This window comes from Pelodiscus sinensis, chromosome 22 (genome assembly GCF_049634645.1).
Source record: "Pelodiscus sinensis isolate JC-2024 chromosome 22, ASM4963464v1, whole genome shotgun sequence".
Classification (NCBI taxonomy): Eukaryota; Metazoa; Chordata; order Testudines; family Trionychidae; genus Pelodiscus; species Pelodiscus sinensis.
In genome coordinates, this window is record NC_134732.1 from 9,699,835 (window position 1) to 9,725,203 (window position 25,369).

General features: G+C 44.4%; 1 protein-coding gene across 6 annotated transcripts in view; it reads right to left on the minus strand.

Moving 5' to 3' along the window:
- Positions 1–25,369, minus strand: part of CDK5RAP2 (CDK5 regulatory subunit associated protein 2) — a 170,825-nt gene that overhangs the window by 80,942 nt on the left and 64,514 nt on the right. For all 6 annotated transcript variants that reach the window (XM_006129080.4, XM_075905145.1, XM_075905146.1 and 3 more), the window contains 3 exons: positions 7,401–7,531; positions 6,230–6,345; positions 2,214–2,342 (listed from right to left, as the gene is read on the minus strand). In XM_006129080.4, the coding sequence (XP_006129142.1) occupies positions 2,214–2,342; positions 6,230–6,345; positions 7,401–7,531 (376 nt within the window). The remainder of the gene's footprint in view (positions 1–2,213; positions 2,343–6,229; positions 6,346–7,400; positions 7,532–25,369) is intronic.

Below are 25,369 nucleotides of genomic sequence, written 5' to 3' on the forward strand. Positions count from 1 at the left end.
AATAATGGTCTGTACATTTTAAGGACCAGCCATGAAGACTATATGTTGGTATATCTTGCCACATTTCATAAGGACGACAGACAGTGGCATTGTCTTAGCAATGCATGCTAACAAATTCCAGTGCAGCATAAAATCCAGCAGAATGCAGTATTTTTCACATTTATTTTCAATTTGCAAAAATGCACCTATGGCCCATAGCCCAAAATAATGAAGCAGGTCTTTTATTGACTGATTTATATGACATCTTTAAAATAAAACATTGGCTTTCCAAGCCTTTAACTTTGGGGTTCCAATAATACCTTAGTCACTATGGCACTAGCTTGAATAGAATATTTTACTTGCCTCCTGGCCTCCTCTAGCATTTTATACACAGATTATTTTACAAATTTCTTTCTCTCATTTCTTCTAAAGGTAGGTCCATAGATATAATTCTTTAGTGACTGGCACTGATATTCTCAGAGTAGAGCTGTGCTGCCATTGACATCAAATGTAGAATCAGTGAGAGGGCAGTGCCCTCTACAGGACTGCTAAGCAAATTGCTGGAAATATGAATAATGCACTAACTCCAGTTTTTAGAATGTACATTAACTCAGTAGGCTTTCAGTGATAACCTAGTTATTCGATAAATCTGTATGTTGACTATTTTTAAATAGATGTTAATCCAAGAGTAAAGCAGTACCTAATCTATAATTAAAATACATATAAATTAAAAGTAACCTAAGAGACCTGACTTAAATGACAAAGAAAGGAAATTGAATGCAAATTTAATAACCGTCTTTAACAAATCTGCAGTACACATGATAAACTCATCTGATGCTGTCCACCTAGGTAATATACAACCCACAAATGAGTTTAATGCCTAAACACAACAGACTCATATTATTTAAACATTTTATTTTCTGTTCTGTGAATTTAACCAGATTTAGAAATTCAAGCTAGACCATGCGGGTCACACTCATCAATTCCTTTTGCTTTTGATCTCATTATTATCCAGCATGCTGTGCACAAGGAAGGTGAAATTAAAGAAACAAAAGAAAGGTATTAACAAGAGCATTTAAAAGTAAGAATAATTTATGAGAAGCCATGAAGGTGAACTGGTCACATACACTGTTCCCTTTATCTTCTCACATAACAGGGATCTAATAATAGGGACCCAATAACCAGAATCTTTTCCACCAGACTGAAGCTGCCATGCATGGGGTACTTCATCACCACTGCTAAAACAGTCCTAATTAGAGTGAGCAAATAACTGATTTTTCAGTTTGATGGCTGAACCTATAAATAAAATATTCTAGTTTTCAATAAAAAGTAGATTTTGTATTTTCTTAACTCACGGAAACAAAACACAAAACATTTTTATGTTGGTTGACCTGATATTTCATTTAGAAAATGTCAGCTTCAAATTACATTTCAAAATTTTCAGATTTTAAACAAATAATCAAAATGAGCTGAAACATTTCCAAGGGTTTTTTTCAGCAGGAAGTATTTACTAAGTTTGACCAAGATTCACAAACTTTTTTTGCAATTTAAGAAATGAATTTTTTGGTGAATTTACTATTTCCTAACATTTTTTTGCCCAGTTCTAGTCCTAATATACCCCAGCCATAGGCAAAAGACAGAAGACACAATCGTTCTTCCCCTGCACATCTGTCTGATAAATCTGCTACAACTCTGCCCCCTTCTCTGTACACTGCTCTGTCCTGTACCAGTCCCTAAAACACAGGTTCCTCTCCTCTATGCATAGTGAAGCCACCCTACCTAGTTCTGTTGCCAGGGGGATCTACAAGGCCTTGGAGATGGCGCAGACATGGGCTAAACCCTAATACGTTGAAATGAGAACAGTCCTCTGATAGCTGAGGAATGCATAAAGCTGCCACTGAGGTATACCTACATGTTACATTGCAACTTTTTGGAAAAAATAAGATCAATCACTCCTACTTACAAACGTATAAGTAGATTACAGAGCCAATTAATATTTTAAAATATATGTTGTTTTCTTAAAAAAAATCATTGAAAATATTGCTGACCACTAAACACTTTGGGTCTGATACTCCGTTTCCTTTCCTCCTTTATAGATATTTACATAATTGTAAATATTACCAGTCTGATCTAGCAGTGTTCATTCGCACTTTCCACTGATATAAATGTCAGTACAAGGTGCAGCACAACTGAGAATTGGACACGATATTTTAATATATATATAGAGATCCTACCTCATTCTGGTTTAATATTTTCAGAGTTTCTTTCTCCTGAATCTCTAATCTGGAGAGTCCAAGATGATTTTTCTTTAGCTCTTGGTTAATTGAATGCAGGTTCCTAACCATCAAGATGAGTTCACCAACCTAAATACACACAAATGATCAGAAACTATAAAATGCTTCCTAATACATAAAGAAACAGAGAGATTTAAATACCTTTAAATAAAGCAATACTATATATTAAATTTCAGGGTTATAATGTTAGCAAAGCTTAATGCTTCCATCTCTGCCCAAGGGATTGTATGCATTTGAAACCAGTAACATTGCACAAATATATTAGAAGCTAGTGTTCAAGGAATGCTAATTTCAAAAACTTCAGTCATGAAGCTCAGGTTTTAAAATTCACTAGCAAGAAAAAAGTTCAAGTACTATCATGCCCGCAGGTTAACTGGAAAAAAGGTATTTGAAGCAAGTAAAAGTTATGTTATGGGAACAGAGCATTATAATTAAAAGCATTAAAAAACAAGGAGTCAGAGTTTCCAATTTATTACAATTTCTGTGCCAATATAACTTAATGGAGTTGCATTTATGTAAAAGTAGCAAAGCGAAGTGGAGAACTGGATCCAAAACACTTTAGCAGACATTAGCTATCTATAGGTCTTAGTACATCAGCGTCCTTCGTGCCCAAACTTAGAGCCACGTACATACAGGCAGTCCCCGGGTTACGTACAAGATAGGGACTGTGGGTTTGTTCTTAAGTTGAATTTGTAAGTAAGTCGGAACTGGTACATATTTTGGGGGAGGGATGGGGAGCTGGAGTTAGGTGGAAAAGACCCTGATTCTCATACAACTTCCTTATTCTAAGAAAAACACATACTGTTTTGATACGAAGGTTTTTTTGGTTGATATTTTAATTAAAAATTGATCATAAGTTTCAATGTTTCATGCTATATTCAAATCTTCCTTTTGGGGTACCTGAAAGATCCCAGTTATTCATTTAATAGTCAGAATCTTTGTTTTTTATAACTAAAAAAAGTTTATTCAATTCCAAACAGAATTTGCTACAGATGGTTCAGTGAAATGGGTATTAAGTGTAATCAATAGTCATTGGAGAGCACAGTGAAATATTGATACAATCAAAGCTGTTGTATTCTGCTGAGCAAAAAATGGAAATCCCTTCCTGTGAAGTGTGTGTGTGAATTTATCCACAGGATTAATTTTAAAGAAAAATTCTGTGTTGGGAACAGGAGGTTAGCCACAGGTGGGTCCTCATTGTCCACTCACCCACTTTGCAACCAGACCCATCCCCTTGGGGCTTACCCTGCTCCGCTCCAGCCAGGGTGTGGGGTTGGGGCTTATCCCCTCTTCCCTTCTGTCCTGCTCCTCCCCATTCTTGCCCACCCACACCACTGGGTAATTTTTCAGCTTCAACTCTGTCAGGCTGGAAGGGACTTGTTAATTTCACGTGACGCTAACAAGATACTTGCAGCTCTAGTGCTGAAGAGGGAAAGAGCTGTTGCTCCCAAGGTGGGGACTGTAACACAATGGGTCTCACTGCCTGCTGCTCCTGCTGTTCCCTAGGAAATTAATTTTTCCGTTTTGGGGTGCCCCCTTTTGGCTGGTGTCTTGCTCCCCCCAGCAGACCCGCGTCCTCCGCGGCGAGAAAATCCGCTCCATGTCTCCCTGGTCTGCTGGGGGGGGGGGGGGGGGGGCGCTAGCTCCGCGTCTCCCTGGTCTGCTGGGGGGAAGTGCCACCCACACCGCCAGAGGCGGCGACAGTAGGTGCGTCCCCTCCCTCCCCCCGTTTGTAACTAGGGATCTGACGTAAGCCAGATTGATGTAACCCGGGGACTGCCTGTACAGGAGGCATGGTCTAATGGACTGAGCACAGGTCTGAGAATCAATCTGGACTCTGCCATTGACTCTCTGTATGATCTTGGACAAATCACTTAATCTTTGTGGGTTTCAATTTACCAATCTTAAAGGTAGATCTATGAATACCCACATATCTTTTCATTGGCCATGAGATTTCATACATAGAGAGATTTGTAATGGAATTTTATATTGAAAATCATTCTTTAGACTGAACCCATACTAGGTGTATGAGAAGAGAAGATCTGGGTTCCGTCTGTAGCAGCATCACTGATGTAGTAGGTCAGGATTTACTGTTGAGGTATCCTGACAGGTCTCCTGCTCCATCAGTGATGATAACTAGAAGGCTGCCTGTTTATGTGATGTGTGCTGATACTCGGTTTCCTTTCCTCCTTTATAGATATTTACATAATTGTAAATGGAGTAAAACTTGTGCAATTAGTCAATCCAGCAGACTCTGAGAGAGCCCCCAAAGTCCACAAATCAGATAAAGATAGAAGGTGCCCAGCCAGGTTTATTGTAAAGCAAAGCGCAGTAATAGTTGTCAGTAGACTCTACTGAACCACTACGCATATGTTCTCTGTTGGACTCAGCTCATTGCCTCCTGGCTGAATAAAGACAGTCCCCCCTAGACACCACTTTATATACCAGTACAAACAAGTTACACATCACTCCTGATGTGTCAGGTTATTACCCTCTGATGCTACTTAGATGCCACCCATCATCACCCTGTGGTTTGATTAGATCTACCCAACATGCTGTCATTTTAGACCCTTTCCTGAACCTGAGTTTATATATGTGGGGAGTGTGGGTACCAAATTCTTTTTAATGAGCTGGTGTTACCATCCTTTTGGAATGTGCTTTCCACTTAAGATCAGTACCAACCACTGTTTTATAGTCAGTACCTAGTACTAATTACTGTTCTACACCTGGGCCTATTACCAATTAGTGTTTTATACTCCCAGCCCTTTTCATGCCAAGTTCTGTGAACAGGGGCCTGCCTCTTGCTCATACTTAGCTTTGCTTTATATTAGCCAAGTGTTGTCCATTGTTGGGTAGACCTCAGATGAGACCTGTGCTACATGGGCTTTTTGTTTCAGGAGCTCATCTTACTACACCGTTCCCTATCACAGTTTTGATGAGTCACCTTGGGCAAGTCACACATCTGTGTGTCTCAATTTCTCCTTCTACGGAATGCAGATAAATCTTAAAAAAAAACCAATGAATGGTCCTGCAGCGCAGTAGAGACTAACAAAAAATGTAGATGGTATCATTAAAAGTTAAGTATTGGGCTTACAGCCCACTATTAGCCTCATTTAACACAGACAGGCTAATTCACAAGTTTTTTTCCCCCCTTTTCTTTCCTTCCCCATCCCCTTTTTCTGCTATTTATTTGTAACTCTGGATGGTTTGCTCCATTGATTTGAAGAAATGGGTTGTGCCCACACAATACTATCTAAATTTTTTGTTAGTCTCTAAGGAGCTGCAGAACAATTCATTGTTTTTTATTTTTTTTCCAGTTACAGACTACATGGCTACCCTTCTGAGAATGCAGAGAGTAATTCAAGTCTACCTTAGAGGGGTGTTGTGAGCCTTACATCAAATGTATCAAATTTCTCAAAGCACTTTGAGATCCTTGAATGGAAAGTGCTATTGAAGTGCAAATCTTAATCATGATCATCATCTAGTAAGGAGGAATTTGCGAAATGTTCTGCGCTTGCAGATTTTACTTGCTATACAGCAGTGTTTCTCAAAGTGGGTCATGGATCTGCTCTTAGAAAGTTGCTAACAGCCTTTATGGTTTGTTTACTTATGGGCTCCAGAGCCATAGGGAGCCGCAAGAAGAAGTGAGGCTCCCCTTGTTCTGCAAATGGCAAACAGCAGCCAATGAGAGCCATGAGGCATGGATGCAGAGCCAATAAATAAATAAACCGGAAACAGCTTGAAAGCACTGATAGCGAGCCATACAGATTAAGGTCAGAAGGCACCACCAAATCATTTAGTCTGACTGCCTGTCACAGATGAGAATTTTCAATTCTTTCAGAATATCCCAACTGTACCTAAATAATCAAAATGGTTTTGTGAGAGAGAGAGACAAAAACTATAAATATAGGAGAGTTAAGCCATTAAGAACACTGAATAATAAAACAGATCTGAACCTTTTTTTTAAGTTCTTCAAGCGACAGATGGTCAATCTGTAGGTTTAAATAATCTTGCTCTCCTAGACAAATACTCATATAAGATGTTTGATCTCCACAAAAAGAAAAGGTTTCATCTGTCAAAATAACCAAGAGATGGCATCATTTCAGGTACATTAGTCTTATATATAAGAATAAAAACAGATAAATGCATAAGGACATTTTAAAATAAGTGCATACTACTAAAACTGTAGGAACTAGAGAGTTAAACATTTCATCCCTCACGTTAAGCTTTCTGTTCAACTGAAAGAACTTTCCCCTTTGCGCCTCTGACATGTAGACATGCTGTATTTTCCATGGTTATCAGCATGCATTGTGAATCTAATTTTGAATTACAATTTGCATATTTAGTACTACATTTAGAAATAATTTTCAGGGAGGAAAAATAAGGTTTGAATAATTATTCTCTTTTAGCCAGAAATGCATGAAAATAAACTAAATTCCCAATGATAAAAGCCAGGTTAAATAAAGTTACTGAATTTATTTGGTTCAACAGACTGAATGGACATTTCTAAACAGTACACAGTGAACAAACCCTACGTAGGATGGATGTAGTCTAGTGATTACAGTAGGAAATACATTTAATTTTTATTTCTGTAGCTGCCTGGTAAGTTTGTAACTCTCATGTTCATAACTAGAAGGTTCTACTATATTAAAAAGCTCTTTTATGCTTCAAGGAACTGGTTATTTTTTTCTGCTTCTGAAAATGCAGGTCCTGTTTTAGAGAAAATCCATTTCTCTAAATAGAGGCTGTTTATCAAATATGTTGAAAGAATTAGATTCCACCACCAGGAAGTGATCCCATGACCATGAAATTTCATAAAGCCAGGAATTCATGAGTTCTGCAAAAAACAGTAGATATGGAATTGCAGGCAACTTCAAATGATCACTGCAGCAGAACTGCCACTGAATTACTAACATTGGCTGCAGGGGAAGATAAAAGCTGTCCCTATATCCTGAATGCTCAGTTATAAATTCCCAAAGCGATCAGTGTAAGAAAACAGACAAAAGATCTTTTTACACCTTTAAGCTACTCTCACCTTCTATGCAGTAACAAACTAGGTATAATAAAAACAATGCTCTTGTGTTCAAAAGATAAAGCATAAGGCCATGTTACCATGTATACACAAACCTTCTTTATTTTGTGTGTCCTTAATTTGATCCTCCAGCACCTTCCGTAGATTCTGATTAGCTAAAACATCTTCCTCCAGTTGTTTTCGCAACAAAAAAATGTTGTTCAACTCCATTTGCAGGTTATTTATACTAAACAAAAGGAAGAAATCAGAAAGCTTATCATATTTCCTTTGACTACCTTAAGGAGGGTTCCAAAGAGGGAGGAGAGAGGCTGTTGTAAGTAGCGACAGATGACAGAATGAGGAGCAATGGCCTCAAATTGCAGTGGGAGATGTCTTGGTTGGATATTAAGAAAAACTACTTTACACGGAGGGTGGTGAAGCACTGGAACAGGTTACAAGATGAAATCTCCGTCCCTAGAGGGTTTTTAAGTCTTGGCTTGACAAAGCTCTGGCTGGGATGATTTAGTTGGGGTTGGTACTGCTTTGAGCAGGAGTTGGACTCAACCTTCTGAGGTCTCTTCCAACCCTATGATTCCATAATTTCCTTTAGGTTTCAATTCAAAACTTATTCAGTGTTTTCCTGGGTTACCTACAAGTGATGTTAAGGACTAGTCAACTATTGATAAGCATATAAGCAGGATACTCGACTAGTCGCTTCCCCGCTCCCCATTTTCTGAGGCAACAAGGGGAGGGGCGGGGGACACCCAGGCTCCATGCAGAGCTGCCACTTTGAAACGGCCGTGGCATTTCAAAGGGGCAGCACCACACAGCTTATCCAGGGCTCTGTGTGTGTTTCAAAGGGGCAGCACCAAGTGGAGCCTGGAATCAGCTGTGCGGCGCTGCCACTTTGAAACGCCACCACAGTGTTTCAAAGCAGCAGCGCCACTCTATCAATGAATCAAAAATGCATCCACTATTCGAATAGTCACTTACACAATAATCAACATCCTTATTACCTACCACAGCATGTTGGACACGTCAAGGCTTCCATAAAGACATATCTGCAATCATTGTTTTTCATCATACACTTATCTTGATTCATGCAATAAACAAATCCCTGCATAGCAATATGAAAATAATTTTTATGCCTATGCCACCTTTCTAAGGCCTGGTCTATACAACCTGGGAAGGTCAAATTAAGATGTAACTTCAGCTATGTAAATTACATAGCTGGAGTTGACACACCTTAAATCCCTGTCCACACAACAGGAGGTTTGCTTCAGTTGGCTTACCTTACTGCTTAGGAAGAGGAGGAGTACTGGCACCAATGGGGACACCCTTTGAGTTCGATGTAGCAGGTCTATACTATACCTGCCAAATCTAACCCCAGAGGATCGACCAAGGCAGCATCAATCTGTTTTAAAAACTATTATTTGAGAGTCAGCCTCAACAAAGTAGATTTATTTTATATCCCAACTTCTAAATAATTCTTTTTCAGGAAAATAAAAAAACCCACTAGCTTATGAAAAGAATATCTGAAAGATATCACTAATGTGCTGTATTGCTGTTCCTGACTATTTCATACTTCAATAATGGAAACTGTGGCAAAATCCCTGACTTGTGTACAAAAAAAATTTTCATTCCAGCTTCTAACAAAATGACAAGCATGCTGCTGACGGTACTTTTCCCACAATGACTGCTTTAACCAACACTCCCTCTCACAAGAATATATTTTAAGAGAAAGGTCTCGATACTATTAAATGCTCAGCAAAATAAAATGCACTTCTAAAAGCCAAGTAAACACACTACCTTCCCCTCTTGACAGCCTATTGCTTTTACTAGAAAAAGTAACAATTTCTTGCTGTGGGGAGACAAAAGAGATGTCCTGGCTCGGAGGCAAAAGACTCTTCCAAAATATAACCACTGAAGTGGTTTAGATTAAATAATAGCTAAAAAAGAGACACGTGTCAACCAAAATCAGGATATATTCTTTGTCTAAAATCCATTTTATCAATGAAGGTCAGCACGACTACTGAAATTATTTGCAGGGATTATCTAACAGCACACTGGATCTACAGGTTCTGCTTCAAGCCCTACCTGATGATTTAAACAGCATGATCCACATGGTGTTGAACTGGGGGATCAGAAGACCACACTGTTTATCCCAGCAATTCCACAGCCTCCCTTTTTGACCATGTGTGACATAGTGGGGGCTGTCTGCTCTGTAACCCGGTGTCCCCCTGCATTGTGATGTGTGATTCCCACTGACTCACCCACATGTGTATTGTTCCAGACACCTAGTCCCAGCCTGAGCAGATAAGGCTCTTCCGAGAGGGAGAGACAAAGGAAGGGAGGCGGAGATGGCCACCCGGCTGGGGGGCAGGACCTGGGAGCTGGGCAGTCTTGGCTGGGGAAAACATGAAGAGAGGAGACTAAGCTGAGTACTGAGGGTTCAGGGGCCTGTGGACCCCTAGCCCAAGGGGTCTAGGGCTGCCAGCCCTGACTCCTTATGTCCACATCACGCCTAATTACAGCAGTTCAGCACTTGTGTAGTTGTTCTACGCCAATGGGAGAGAGCTCTCCTGTCAACAAAACGGAACCATCTAAAGGAGAGAAAAAAAAGAGGTTACTCACTTTGTGCAGTGGGGTGTCCCTGTTGGTACTCCAGTGTAGGTATCTCGGCATTCTTGGGCTTATAACTGAAACTTTTTAGTAGCAGTACCCCTGGATGCCAGCGTGCATGCATGATACCGCCTGCGCAGTAGATAGTTTGTCACTGCGCATGTGCCAACAACCATCACTTAATTCCTTCTCTACCGTGGAGAGATGTTACAACTCCGAAGCAGAGAGGGGGAGGGAAGAACACCGGTGACTGCACAAGGTCAGTAACCTCTTTTTTCATCTTCAAGGCATGTCCCTATGGATACTCCAATGTAGGTAACTAAGGAGCAGTGCCCTAAATATTTGGAAGGAGGGGCTTTGGACATGAATTGTGAGTGGTGGACAGAATCACCATTCCAAACTTACTACATTGCAAGGCATACCTATCTATTGCATAGTGTTTTGTGAATGTATGTTTTGAGAGCCATGTTGCAGCCCTACAATTGTCAGTGATAGGCATGTTATGAAGGGTAGCAGTGGAGGCAGCCACTGCTCTGGTGGAGTGGGCCCGCAACTCCTTTGGAGGTGAAACTTTGCATAACAGGTTTTGATGCAATTAGTTATCCATTTAAAAAGCCTTGGTTTGGAAATAGCTTGTCCTTTAGAGTGAGCTGTATGGAGAGAACAAGCCTCGAGGAGTGTCTAAAATGTTTTGTTCTCTCCAGGTAAAAGGCGATGGCTCAGTAGACATCCAAGGAATGGAGGCAAGCTGCGCTGGCATCTGGATGAAGCTTCTGGTAGAAGACAGGTAAGTATAAGGGGGTATGTCTACACTACAGCACTAATTCAAACTAACTTAATTCGAATTAGTTAATTCGAACTAAGATAATTCGAACTAGTGCATCTAGACCTCAAAACAAGTTCAAACTAGCGTTTTGCTAATTCACACTAGCATGTCCACATTGAGTGGACCCTGAACCGAGGTTAAGGCTGGCCGGAAGCAGTGCCAACAGGACATCAGATTAGGACTTAGAGCGTGGAGCTGCGGTCTCAGGCTAGCCGAGGGCTGTGCTTAAAGGGACCTGACCCCCACCCCTGACAGACAGTTCTCAGGGGTTCCCCGCTTGCAAAGCAGTCCTGGCTTGGAGTGCCCACACTTGGCACATCACAGCACTCGGCCATCAGCCCGGCTGCACTTGCCGCAGGCTGCCATCCAAGGGGGTCAATCGGAGGGCTGCAGGAGAGTTTCCACCCCAAGGAGCCCGCAGAGCCACTCCAGTCCTCCTCATCGGGGCTCGTACCCCATTCCTCCCTCACCTCCTTCCACTTACCCCTCCCTAGCCCCTCTTCTTGATGTACAAAATAAAGGACACGTGTGGTCAAAAATAGAAACTCTCTTTATTTAACAAAACTCGGGGAGACTGGGAAAAGGAGCTGGGAGAGGGGAAGAGAGAGGGTGGGAGAGGGGAGGGCAACTAAAATGATCAGGGGTTTGGAACAGGTCCCATATGAAGAGAGGATAAAGAGACTGGGACTTTTCAGCTTAGAAAAGAGGAGACTGAGGGGGGATATGATAGAGGTCTATAAAAGCGTGAGTGGTGTGGAGAGGGTGCATAAATTAAAGTTCTTCATTAGTTCCCATAAAAGGAGGACTAGAGGACACCAAATGAAATGAATGGGTAGCAGGCTTCAAACTAACAACAGAAAGTTCTGCTTCACAAAGCAAATAGTCAACCTGTGGAACTCCTTGCTGCAGGAGGCTGTGAAGGCTACAACTAGAACAGAGTTTAAAGAGAAGTTAGATAAATTCATGGAGGTTGGGTCCATGGAGTGCTATTAGCCAGGGGGTAGAAATGGTGTCCCTGGCCTCTGTTTGTGGAAGGCTGGAGATGGATAGCACGAGACAAATGGCTTGGTCATTGTCTTCGGTCCATCCCCTCCAGGGTACCTAGTGTTGGCCGCTGTCGGCAGACAGGCTACTGGGCTAGATGGACCTTTGGTCTGACCCAGTATGGCCATTCTTATGTTCTAAGCTCAGGGTCGGGGGTCTCACTGGACCACCTTGATTTTCATGCAAATCTGCTCCTGGGTGGCCAGGCTAGCAGCTATCCTGTCCTAGATGGCCACTTTCCTGTGTCTAGTTTGGAGTTCATGGACGTTGGAGGCTTCCCCCCAAACCTCGATGAGGTCCACGATCTCCGCACTAGACCAGGCGGGCGCCCGCCTCTTGCGGCCCCGGGCAGGCTCCTGGGAGCCTCCAGCCTGGTCCCGGGAAGAGGCGGAGGGCTGGGTGGTAGCGGGTGGCTGGTTCATGCCGCGCCAGGTGCAGGGTCTGCTGGCTGGGTGCTGGCAGGCTTGTACCTGGTACGGGCACTGTAGCCAGACCGTGGCCCTTTAAGGGCTCCGGGGCCCGGAGGGGGGCAGACAAGTTTCCCTGGTGGTGCCCAGAGTGGCCACCAGGGAAAGCTGGAAAGGGCTAGCCTCCCACTAATTCGAATTAAGTGGCTACACAGCCCTTAATTCGAACTACTTAATTCGAACTAGGCGTTAGTCCTCGTAGAATGAGGTTTACCTAGTTCGAATTAAGCGCTCCGCTAGTTCGAATTAAGTTCGAACTAGTGGTTTGTATGTGTAGCGCCTATTAAAGTTAATTCGAACTAACGGCTGTTAGTTCAAATTAACTTTGTAGTGCAGACATACCCAGGGTTTGTTAAGGTGGAAGACGAAGTTACTCACCTTCTTGCAGTAACGATGTTTCTTCGAGATGTGTCCCCGTGGGTGCTCCACTCTTGGTGTTGGGCTCATCCTGGCACCACTGGTCAGAGGTTTTCAGTAGCAGTTGTCTGCCAGACCGCGCGTGCGCGGTCAACGTCTTGCGGCTTTCACACCTTTGATCGCGCATTCTGGCGCCTGTCAGTTCCTCTCACCACTCGGTTGTCTGCAACAAGAAAAACAAATTCCAGAGTGGGGAGGAGGGTGGGACGTGGAGCACCCACGGGGACACATCTCGAAGAAACATCGTTACTGCATGAAGCGGAGTAACTTCGTCTTCTTCTTCGAGTGGTCCCCATGGGTGCTCCACTCTTGGTGATTATAGAGCAGTACCCAGACAGCTCTCCGGACTTAATGTTTGTCTGCAATTGACAATACTGCCGATGCCACAGCCGAGTCTTTGCATGACAGGTAGTAATACGTGTGCCTATGAACTTCGCAACAAGCTGGCTAGAAAGCGTGCTGCCTTTGGACTGTTGTGCTATTGATACTAGTAATCTGTTCTTCTATAGGATGATGCAAAGCACTAATCTCTGCCATATGTACTTTCAGAGAAGAGATCGCCAGATCAGAACCCTGCAGCTGAATAACAATCAAGGATTGAATGGAGTATAGCTGTTTTGGGGTTAGTCTGGCTGTTGCAACTCCACCATACGTATCTAGTCCACTTTGCCAGGTAAGTCTTTTGGGTAAATAATTTCCTACTATGCAAAAGGATTGTCTTCACTTGCTCAGAACAGAGGTGTTCTGCCCTGGAGCAGAAAAATTGGCATTTCCTGTTGTATGGAGTGGCAAACAGATCTATAAGAGGTGTCTCCTATTTGCGGAAAATTTGAAGGAGGATGTCCGTACGCATTTCCCACTCGTGATCCAGAGGGAATTGGTGACTGAGAGAGTCTGCAATCGTATTGTTGGAGCCAGGTAAGTATGACGCTGTGATGGTGACGTTGTTTTGGATGCAGAAGTTCCATACACGGACTGCTTCCGCACACAGGGAACGTGATCTCGCTCCTCCTTGCCGATTGGTATAACACATTGCAACAATGTTGTCTGTCAATACCCTGAACACAGTGCCCTTGGTACGGGTGCAAAAGTGTTTGCTTGCAAGAAAAATAGCTCTCAGCTCTAGGAGATTGACGTGGAGAAGTCTTTCGGAGTCCGACCACCTGCCCTGCATCCCATGTGTGCACCCCCAACCAATGAGGGAAGCGTCTGTGGTTATTTGGTAGGAAGGTTGCGGCCGATGAAATGGAACTCCTGCCATGAGGTTGTGAGGCTTCATCCACCATGTGAAGGACATGCGGACGTAGGCTGGGGACACCACTATCTTTTGGATGCTGTGCTTTGAAGGTATGTATACGGATGCAAGCCAGTGCTGGAGGCATCGAAAATGTAGCCAGGCATAAAGAACTACAAAAGTGGTAGCGGCCATATGACCCATCAATTCCATGCAAGTGTGTACTTACACCGTGGGAGCATCGATGAGCACGGTCATGAGGTCTTGTATTGCGTGAAACCTTTCTACCGGTAAGTACGCTCTCGCAGCAATGGGAGTCGAGTGTGGCACCTATGAACTTTATGTTCAGAGTAGGATCCAAAGTGGACTTTTTCAGTTGATTATAAGGCCCAGGGAGTTGAAAGTTTGAATAGTCAACATAACCATGCGTGCCGCCTCCTGCCCTTCACAAGGCAATCGTCCAGGTAAGAAAATACCACCACGTTCATCTGACGGAAATGTGCCACCACAACCGCCAGTGTTTTCAAAAAAACCCTTGGGGAGGCTGCCAGACCGAAGGGTAGGACTCAATATTGGAAGTGATCGCTTCATATGGTGAACCGAAGAAATTGCCAGTGTGCTGGGTGTATGGCGATGTGGAAATAAGCATCTTGCAGGTTGAGGGCTGCAAACCAATCCCCATTGTCGACCAATGGGATAATTGAAGCTAGTGTCACCATCTTGAACCTCTGTTTCCGAAGGTAACGATTCAACCCCGCAGATCTAGAATGGATCTTCATCCTCCAGACTTGTTACGAGATAAGAAGTAGCGGGAGTAAAAACCCCTTCCTCTGAACTGGTTCAGAACTCTCTCTATTGCCCCGATGGAAAGAAGATGGTGGGCTTCTTGTCTTAAGAGTTCCTCGTGAGATGGGTCCCTGAAAAGGGACGGGGTTGGTGGGGTAGTAGGAGGAACGGAGGAGAGTGGAATCGCGAATTCGGATGTCACCAGCTCCAACACCCATTGGTTGGATGTTATTGTGGCCTACTGTGGTAAAAGGGTTGCAACCGATGGTGGAACAAAGGAAGAACGTGATGTTGGTTTGCGACGATGTGAGATGCCTGCATGCCCTTGACCTGCTGCTTCGCGGATGTTGGATTATTCGCTCGTACAGGCTTACGCCTGAACAGAGTGGTATACATCCCCAGAGTGCGTAAGGTTGTACGGGAATCTCTCTCAGAGTGGAGGACTTCATCTGTTTTCTCTGAGAACAGCTTCAGTTTGTCAAAGGGAAGGTCCTCCACCTTGCCTTGCAGCTCTTTGGGGACTCCTGCTGTGGCTAGCCAGGACGCTCTGCACATGGAAATGGCTGTGACCGTAGAGCGTGCTGCTGTGTCCGCGATATCCATTGCGATTTGAAGCCCTGCCCTCAATGTAGTGTAACCTTCGTGTACTATTGACTTTAAGATCGGCTTCTTGCAATCTGGAAGATATTGAGCCAGCTCAGTCAATTTGGAATAATTATCAAAGTTGTGATTGGAAAGTAGGGCAGCATAATTCGATATGTGCAGAAGTACGGTGGCAGAGGAGTAGGACTTCCTGCTGAAGATATCTAGTTTCTTTGCCTCTTTGTCTGCACCAATGGTTTTGAATAGTGGCGCCTTCAACCATTGTTGAGCGGAATCCACAATCAGGAAATTAGGGTGCAGGTGATTAAAGAGAAACTCGAAGCCTTTGGATGAAACGAAATATCTTTTGTCGACCGGTTTCCTTGTCGGGGTTGTCGAGGCTGGTGACTGCCATATTTCGTCCGCAGCCTCCATAACTGCCTCCTCAATTGGAAGAGCAATTTTCAAATGTCGTTTTGTATGGAGATTCCGCAGTAGGTGATGCTGCTTGGTTTGCACCTCTGCCAGCTGTACATCCTGAGGCTCAGCAACTCATTTGAACAGGTCCTGAAACTGTCTCCGGTCGTCTGGAGGGGACATATCTTCAGGGCAGACCGCCTCATCTGGAGCTCCTGAGGTCTGGTCTGTCCATGACATCTGCTCAGGCTGATTCTCTACTTCAGATATCTGACCTTCTTCAGGATCAGACTGTTGTGGTTGTGCCTAAGGACTGATTGAAGATGGTGTGGACAGGTAGTCTTTCTGCTGTGTGATCCCACTGGGACGCACTGATAGTCCGGGGAATGGCAGCAGCACGTAAGTTGAGAATAGGAGCGGGACCTACAGTAGCTGTGCGTTCCATTGCATTGATCATAGTAACGGTCAGAATACGTTGGGGAGGACCATCTGGAAGATGTAATGCTGCCATGATGCCTACAATAAATTGTGCAAGGAGAACGCCTTGGTGAACGTGGCAAAAGCGATGAGCACCTTGCCGGTGATGGTGAGTATCTGTGGCGAGGCAATGTAGGATGTCTCCAAGGTCTAGGGCTGCGCCACCGCAGTGAATAAGATCCCCGAGTGCCGCGGTAGTGCGTGGCCCCCTGCATGGGAGAATAGTGCCTAGGAGGCGAAGGAGACGGTGCCGGGGAGAAAGTTGGTGAAGGGGAGAGAGCTGTCAGGCACATGGTCGTTTTGCCGGCGGCTTTTCTTGGTGCTACAGCCGCTCTATTGTCCAGCTGGGCATGGTCTCCATTGTCATGCACTATCAGTGCTGGAGAGTGCCCTGGTTCCCCGCTGTGCTCTGCTGTCTCCATGACCGCTGACCCCCCCCACCCCATGCCGATGCCTCTGGCGGTGGTCACAGCGTGTCCGATGCCGACAGCTGTGCTGTTGGTGCTGAGCCATCAGCCTGCGCGGCTATCAGTGGCGGCATCAGTGTGTGTTGCACCCCCGGTGCCGCCAGCTGTGCTGGTGGCGCTGCGCTGTCTCTGCGGGCAGCTCTCAGTGCCGGCGCCGGTGTTTGCTGCTCCTTCGGTGCCGCAAGCTATGCTGGCGGTGCAGAGCTGTCTCCGCACATGGCTCTCTGTGGCAGCACCGGCATCTGCTGTTCCGTTGCCGCCAGCTGTGTTGGCGGTGCAGAGCTGGCTCCATGCTCGGCTCTCGGTGCCGGTGCCTGCCGCACCTCCGCTGCTGTCAGCTGGCCTGGCGGGACCGAGCCGACCTCCCATGCGGCTTCGGGGCTGGTGCCGAGGCCACCTTCCATGCTGGTATGGCACTTGCTCTCAGTGCTGGGATGGCTGATATCTTCGCCGTGGCCCCGGCAGTCATTTAAGGGCAGCAGGTGCGGATCCTGGCATGCCCGGCTCGTCCCCTCCGTTGACTCTTGGTGCGGGTGCAGCCAGTAGAGAGTGGGTGGGAGATGCCCTCACTCTCTTATCTGGGAAGGGACCAGGGGACTAAGCACTCCTCTGTTGTGCCCCTGTACTAACTGGAGTTAGCAGTGGAATGCCGCCTGAAGGCTGTAGAGCCTTATCAAATAAATGCAGCTTGAGGCGCATTTCTCTTTTCTTCCGCGCCCTAGGTGTCAATTTCAGACAGTGCTCACATTTGTGAGGGATGTGAGCTTCACCCAGGCAGCGGATACAAGCCGCATGCCCGTCCAATGCCGGCATAGCCTCCTGGCAACGGGAACACCGTTTGAAGCCTGAGGAACCAGGCATGTCAATTTCAGTTTCTTGCTTTTAACCAGATAACTAAACAGTAACACTAACAATTAACTAACTACTACTATCCTACATGAAACTCTAACAATAACTAACTTTCTCAACAGAAGCTGAGCTTCACTGAGGAGAACAGGGAAGCTCTGCCAGCAACTGAGGACAGTTGAAAGGAACTGACCGGAGCCAGACTGCATGATCAAAGGCATGAAAGCCACGACACACTGACCACGCATGTGCAGTCTGGCTGAAAAGTGCTACTGAAAACCTCTGACTAGTGGCGCCGGGATGAGCCCGACACCAAGAGTGGAGCACCCATGGGGACCACTCGAAGAACTGGGAAACCACTTTCGGAAGAAATTTTGGGTGAGGTCTGAGCACTACGTCCTTATAGACTACTATAAGGGGGAGGGGGATAATCATAAGTGCAGTGAGCTTGCTAACCCTTCTTGCTGTGGTAATGGCCTCCAGAAAGTCAAGTTTCATGGAAAGGTGTGTAAGAGAATACATTGCCATTGGTTCAAATGGGGACCCAGTTAGGGTGGTAAGTATGAGGTTCAGATCCCAGGATGGTAAGATCTGCTTTACAGGAGGAAAGACTTTGTTGAGTCCTTTCAAGAACTTTCTCATAATGGGGTAAGAAAAAATAGTGTGCCCATCTATGGGGCAATGCTCACTAGAAATAGCTGGCAGGTGGAATTGACTGAGGAGTTAGAAAGATTCTGTTTCTTCAAAGAAAGAAGGTATTCCAAAACCGTTGGTAGCTTTGCTGTGCGAGGTGTAAGTGGCTTGAGTGGCCCAGATGAGGAAACAGTGCCACTTTTGAGCATAGGTTCTTAATATTCTCTTTACTACAGTTCATGATTAAGTTACAGACATCCTCCGAATAGGCAAGATCCTGGCCTTGTCCGGTTTTATTTTCTGTGTAACTTTATTGAGAAGTGGAAGAGGTAGAAAAGCATAGCTTGCCATGTGGTCAACTGGGCAGACATCTCCCATTGAGTTCTTGCCCAGACCCACTCAAAAAGCAGTATTTGGGGCACTTCATATTGAGTAATGTGGCAAATAAATCTATGTCTACAAAACCCCACTTCTGGAACACGGAATGCAGGACTTGAAGGTGAATCTCCCACTCATGTTTCTGGCAAAATATTAAACTCAGTATTTAATACTGGTTCGCTGATAGGTGAAGTGATGGTGAATGCACCATTGCCAAAAGGCTGTGGCCTTTTTACACAGATGGTAGGACCTGGATCCGCCTTGGTGATTTATATAAAATATGCCATATTGTCTACGAGTATCCTTACTAACTTACTGCAAATCAGGCTCGTCTGAATGCCCGTAGCTCGAAAATATTGATGTAAAGTGCTGATTCTGAAAGAAGCCATAATTCCTGAGTGTTGTACTCAGTCATGTGCACACCCCAGCCTTCTAGGGAAGCCTCTGTAGTTATGCAGATAGAGAGAGGAGGTTGTTGGAGTTGAACTCCCTTGCAAAGATTGTCGGCCTGTAACCACCAGTGATGGGATTCTTTTACCCTTTTTGGGGGACAGAGAAGCCTATGCAGGAGGTGCTTGTGTGATCAAAAGCAAATGTGGAGCCATGCTTGAAGTCATCACACGTGCAATCTGGCAAAAGGGACCACATACATTGTCACTGACATGTGGCAAAGTAATTGCAGGCATTGTCCGACTGAGATCATGGGGCTGTCGATGACTGTTTGGGCCAGCCTGGCTAGTGATTGAAAATGCTGCAGTAGAAGTCTGGCTTGTGATTGGATGCACTCCAACATTGTGCCTATAAATTCCAGCCTCTGGGAGGGAGGGAGATGTGACTTCTGTGTGTTTATCTGCAAGCCCAGTGTATTAAACAACTTTGCTGTGGACACTTGAGCCTCCTCTTTTTCTATATCAAACAGTCATCCAGATATAGAAAAATTATTACTCCGGACCTCCTCAAGTGGGCTATGGTTACTGTGAGGATTTTTAAGAACACTCAGAGCTGAGGAGAGTCTGAAGGGAAGGACCCTGGTACTAGTAGTGATCTCTTAGGGTAAATCTGAGGAATTTCCTGTTTGACGGTCAAACTGAGATGTGGAAATATATATCTTGTAGGTCGAGGGATGACATCCAGTTTCCTTTCTCGAAGGATGGAATTATCTTCCCCAGGGTTATTATGGTGAAGGGTTGTCTTCTTAGGTACTTGTTTATCCTGTGTAGGTCCAGAATGGGTCTCCAACCCCCCGATTTTTTGGAGTGAAAGCATTGGGAATTAAAAAGTCCTTTCCCTTCTGACCTGATGGTACTGACTCTATAGCTTATCAACTGTTGCAGGAGAGTCTTGTGAGAGGGGTCCCTGAAGAGGGACAGGGAAAGGGACTGGGTTGGAGGGAAGGAGAGAAAGGGAATGGTAAAACCCTTGGAAATTATTTCTAGACCCCATGTGTCCATTGTTATTTAGGACCAGGCCTGATGGAAATGGTGCAGGCTGTATCAATGGTGTCTGGCGGTAGGAAATAATAATAACTGACATTATTCTGAAATAACAAACAGCGTGTCTACACTACAAGCCATTATTTTGAAATGACGACGACCTGGAGGACTTCTTACTCCAACTCCTGTAACCCTCATTTTACGAGGAGTAAGGGAAGTCAAAGGAAGAGTGCTCTTCCTTCAGCTTCCTGCTGTGTAGATAGTGCCAAAAGCCAAATTAAGCTATTTTGATTTCAGCTACACAACTGACGTAGCTGAAGTTGCATAGCTTAATTTGACTTTTGCCCTGCTTTGTAGATGTGCCCTAACAGATTAGAAGTGCAGGACCCTCCCTCCCCAAGGCAAGGATGGAGCTTTGCCACAACTCATATAGGTGAGATTATGTTTTCCAATATGCATGACCTTGCATTTATCAACATTAAAATTTATCTGCCATTTTGTTGCCCAGTCATCCAGTTTTGTGAGATCCTTTTGAAGCTCTTCAGTTGCTTTGTAGTTAACTATCTTGAGCAGTTTAGTATCATTAGTAAATTTTGCCACCTCACTGATTACCCCTTTCTCCGGATCATTTACAAATATGTTGCCCTGTGGGACACTACTAGTTGCCTCTCTCCATTCGGAAAACTGACCATTTATTCCTACTCTTTGTTTCCTGTCTTTTAACCAGTTATTGATCCATGAAAGGACCTTCCCTCTCATTCCATGACAGCTTATTTTACTTAAGAGCCTTTAGTAAGGGACCTTGTCAAAGGCTTTCTGGAAATCTAAATACACTATATGCATTGGACCCCCTTCTCCACATGCTTGTTGACCTCTTCAAAGAATTATTTCTAGTAGATTAGCAAGCTATGATTTCCCTTTACAGAAACCATGTTGACTTTTCCCCAACAAATAATGTTCATTTATGTGTCTGACAAGTCTTTTCTTTATTATAGTTTCAACCAATTTGAATTCAACCAGTTCTGAATTTAGACTTACCAGCCTATATTTGCCAGGATCACCCGTACAACCCTTTTTGAAAATTGATGTAACATTAGCCACCTTTCAGTCACTTCGTACAAAAACTGATTTAAAGGATAGGTTACAAACAATAATTATTAGCTCAGCAATTACACATTTGAGTTCTTTCAGAACTCTTGAGTGAATGCCATCAGGTCCTGGTGACTTGTTATTGCTTAGTTGATCAATTTGTTCCAGAACCTCCTCTAATGATACCTCAATCTGGGACTATTCCTCAGATTTGTCACCTACAAAGAATGGCTCAGGTGTGGGAATCTCTGTAACATCCTCAGCCATGCAGATCGAAGCAAAGAATTCATTTAGTTTCTCTGCAATGACCTTACCATCTTTGAGTTTTCCTTTATCTCAACTATTCAGTGGCCCCACTGATTGTTTAGCAAACTTCCTGCTTCTGATAGACTTAAAAACATTTTGCTATTACTTTGAGTTTTTGGCTAGCAGTTCTTCAAATTCCATTATCGGCCTCCCTAATTATATTTTACATTTCATTTGACAGAGTTTATGCTCTTTTCTATTCCACTCATTAGGATTTAACTTCTACTTTTTAACAATGCTTCTTTTACTTGGTTAAGTCACAGTGGCACTTTTTTTGGTGCCTTTGAAAAGTTTCCATGCAGCTTACAGGGATTTTACTTTTGGCATTCTACCTTTTCGTTTTTGTTTAACTTCCTCATTTTTTGGCGTTCCCATTTCTGAAATAATATGCCACAGTGTTGGGCTGCTGTAGTGTTTTACCCACCATAGGGGTGTTAAATTCAATTATATTATGGTCACTATTTCCAAGTGGTCTAGCTACAATCACCTCTTGGATCAGATATTGCACTCCACTTAGGACTAAATCAAGAACTGCTTCTCTTCTTGTGGGTTCCAGAATCAGCTGTTCAAAGAAGCAATCATTTAAGGTTTCACGAAATGTTATCTCTGCATCCTGTCCTGAGGGGACATGTACCAAGTCAATTTGGGGATAGCTGAAATCCCCATTATTGGGTTTTTAATTTTTATAGCCTCTGTAATCTCCCTTAACATTTCACAATCTCTATCACTATCTTGGTCAGATGGTTAGCAATATATCTCTACTTCTATATTCATATTAGTAGAGCATGGAATTAGTATCCATACAAATTCTATGGAACAGTTTGATTCATTTAAGATTTTTACTTCATTTGATTCTATGCTTTCTTTTACATAAGTCCCACTCCCTTACCAACATTACCTGTTCTATTCTTCTGATATATTTTGTATATATATCAATAGCCTAATTAAATATCTTTTCAATATCCACATTCAATATGAGGCACTCTACTTCACTCCTCTTACTATTCAGACTTCTAGCATTTGTATATAAGCACTTTAAAAACTTTTCACTATTTAGTTGTCTGCCATTATCTGATTTGATTAAATGGGACTCTCTTTCATTTGACTGTTTCTCATCTGATTTTATCCATATTTTATCTTCTATCCTCTCCTCTTTAGTGGACATAAAGATTCTCTTTTTATTAGATTCTCCCCTAAAGGATGTCCAATCCACCTGCTCCTCTGCACCTGTTGGCTTTCCCCAGCCCTTAGTTTAAAAACTGCTCTATGGCATTATTAATTTTAAGTGCTAGCAATCTACAGTAAATTTCCAATAATCCAGCATCTTTAGGACCCAGAGGGTGCTGGATTATCAGATATACCGGACTATAGAAAGGGGGGGCTATGAGGGGTCTGGGGTGGGGGGGCGGTGGTACGGGACCAACCCAGCACCTCAGCTGCTCTGCCCCGGGCTTCCCGGAGTCAGCCACTGGTCAGTTTCAGCAGCAGCTGACTTGGAGAAGTCTGGGGCAGAGCAGCTGGGGTGCTGCCTGGTGGGTCCCGCAGCACTGAGGGGCGGCTCTATGGGACCAACTCGGCAGCACCCCGGCTGCTCTGCCCCAGGCGTCCCCAAGTCAGTCGCTGCTAAAACTGACCAGCGGCTGACTCGGGGAAGCCCAGGGCAGAGCAGCTCCAATTGTCCGGCTGCCTGGAGCACTTCCAGGTGGTGCCGGACTATCAGGAGTGTCGGATCACTGAATGCCGGACAACTGGAGTTTTACTGTAGTTTCTTTTTGGTTTAAGTGAAGCTCATCCTTCCTGTATAGGCTCCCCCTTTCCCAAAAGTTTTTCCAGTTCTTAATCTAAACCCCTCCTCCCTACACCATCGTCTCATGTACACATTGAGACCCTGCAGTTCTGCTTGTCTACCTGGCCCTGCATGTGGAACTGAAAACATTTCAGAGAATGCTACCATGAAGGGCTTGTTCTTTGTTTAACCTTAGACCTTAGTGTATCTTGTGCTTTCTTGCACGTTGGTCTACCCAAATTTGCCATCCTTGCCCATCAACTGCTCCTTTCCAAAAATCTTTCCATTTCATCTTGAGGAGGTTGATGTTTTTCAGAACTCCTAGTTTCCATCTTATTCACATTTTTCTTCTCTTTCTTCTTGTGTTTTCTGGCTTTCATTTAAGGGCAGTATTTGGTACGCGTTCATTTTCCATTCCCAGCCTATACCCCAGACACTGATGTCATGTTTTGTAGATTTGTAAAAGGATGCCTTGTCCAGTAATTTTTCTAACTTCTTCATTCGTCTTCCTATATCTATATGATTCCCAATATTCTTTTGTGATGAATGCATTTAGTTTTTGTGTATCTTTCTCAATAAGTTGCCATGTCTGACTATCTATTTACCTCCTTTTCTATAAATTTAAAGTTAATGAAGTAATTTTCAAACTCTACATTGATATAGGTAAATATTAACTGAATTTTAAAGATGAAACTAAGACAGGCACTGTGGGCCAATAGGGTTCTGGGAGGGGCACCTCCCCCTTAGGGTCTTTTGGGGAATGAACAGGGAATTTTGTCTAGAGGCCAGGCCCTTGCTCAGGGTGGGCAGCAACAAATAGTTCAGAGCCCCAGCCTTGGTTTGGGGCGGGGTGGCCAAACAGTTCAAAGCCCCCAAGCCCTTGCTCAGGGTGAAGTAGCAAAATAAACAGTGCAGAGGCCCAGGCCCTTGCTTCAGGGTAGGACAGCCAAACACAAAAACAAATAGTCTTAACGTGAGCACCCAGCTGGATCCCCTTGTTCAGGCAGAGGTCCAGTAGCTGCAGGCTGCAATTCGGGCAAAGCCAAGGGGAGAGACTGCCACCTAAGAGTAGGGTGGCAGGGGGGGACGCATGCCCACCCACTCCACTGCATCCCAGCCTGGGGCCGTGGTAGCAGCAGAGCAGTCTGCTGCTGGGTCAGCGGGGATCCACTCCGCAATGTGCTGACCTGGCTCTAGCTCAGCTAAAAGGCAGTCGGCTTTCCCTGGGCTCTTTCCACACTCCCGCTCAGGCTGTACCTAGGTCCAGTGTAAGTCCTCGGGGCTCCCTCCTTTGGGAACCTCTGCCCAGGTGAGCTGTCCTTCCGAGCAGTCATAGTTGTGGGCCCAGTGGCCCAGGCCAGTCCTCAGCCTCTCCTGGGTGCAGCTCCTCCTGATTGTGCAGGGGAGGCTTTTGGCTCCTTCAGCCGTCGGGGCCTCACTGGCCATTGTGGCAGGCCTTTTATATCTCTGGCCCTGCCTACTGGTTTCTGGTCAGGTGGGCTGTTAGGGCCAGGTGTTGCCACCAAGGCTCTGAGAGGGGCACCTCTCCCGCAGGGTCAGTGGGTGGCCACTCCGCCCCACTACAGGCACATTGGGCTAGATTTTCAAGAGGGCTCAGCAGTGCATCCAGCAACTCACACTGTGATATTGATTTTCAAAAGACCTGAACCCACAATGGGCTATGTTCTTTTGAAAAATCTAGCCATTCATTTTGGGTCTTAAGTGATTGATTTCATGGCACTTATGAAAAATCTCAGCAGTGTATCTTTAGGTATCTAAATACCTTTGACAATCTGGCCTTAAGTCACTCAGTTTTTGAAAATGATATTCTGAATTGCCCAGAGTCACACGGAAAATCTGTGACAGACCCATGGATAGAACTCAGAACTCATGTCTTCTACACCTATGCTTTTGTCACTACACAATGCATTCTTTCATGATTTATTTATTTCATGTGACAGAAGTATTAGAAAGGAACCACCACATGATTTAGCTGCTCTTCAGATAAGTTGCAGTACTTGCATTTGTAATTTTACCTCATCATAAATCCCAGTTTCCTTGAGCAATTCCCAGTTCCATCTGTTATAATTCTTCCAATTTCAAATGACTGGGGAAGAACATGAGCCTTCCAATAAATTCTGAAAATCATGAGAGCTGGGCTATCTTGTCCATGCCGCCTCCTCTCTAAAGGACACAGTTAGGGCCAATGCTGGCCAAGTGTAAATCCATGAAATTACACTGATTTGACTGTGGAATTGCACCATCTTAGCCAACT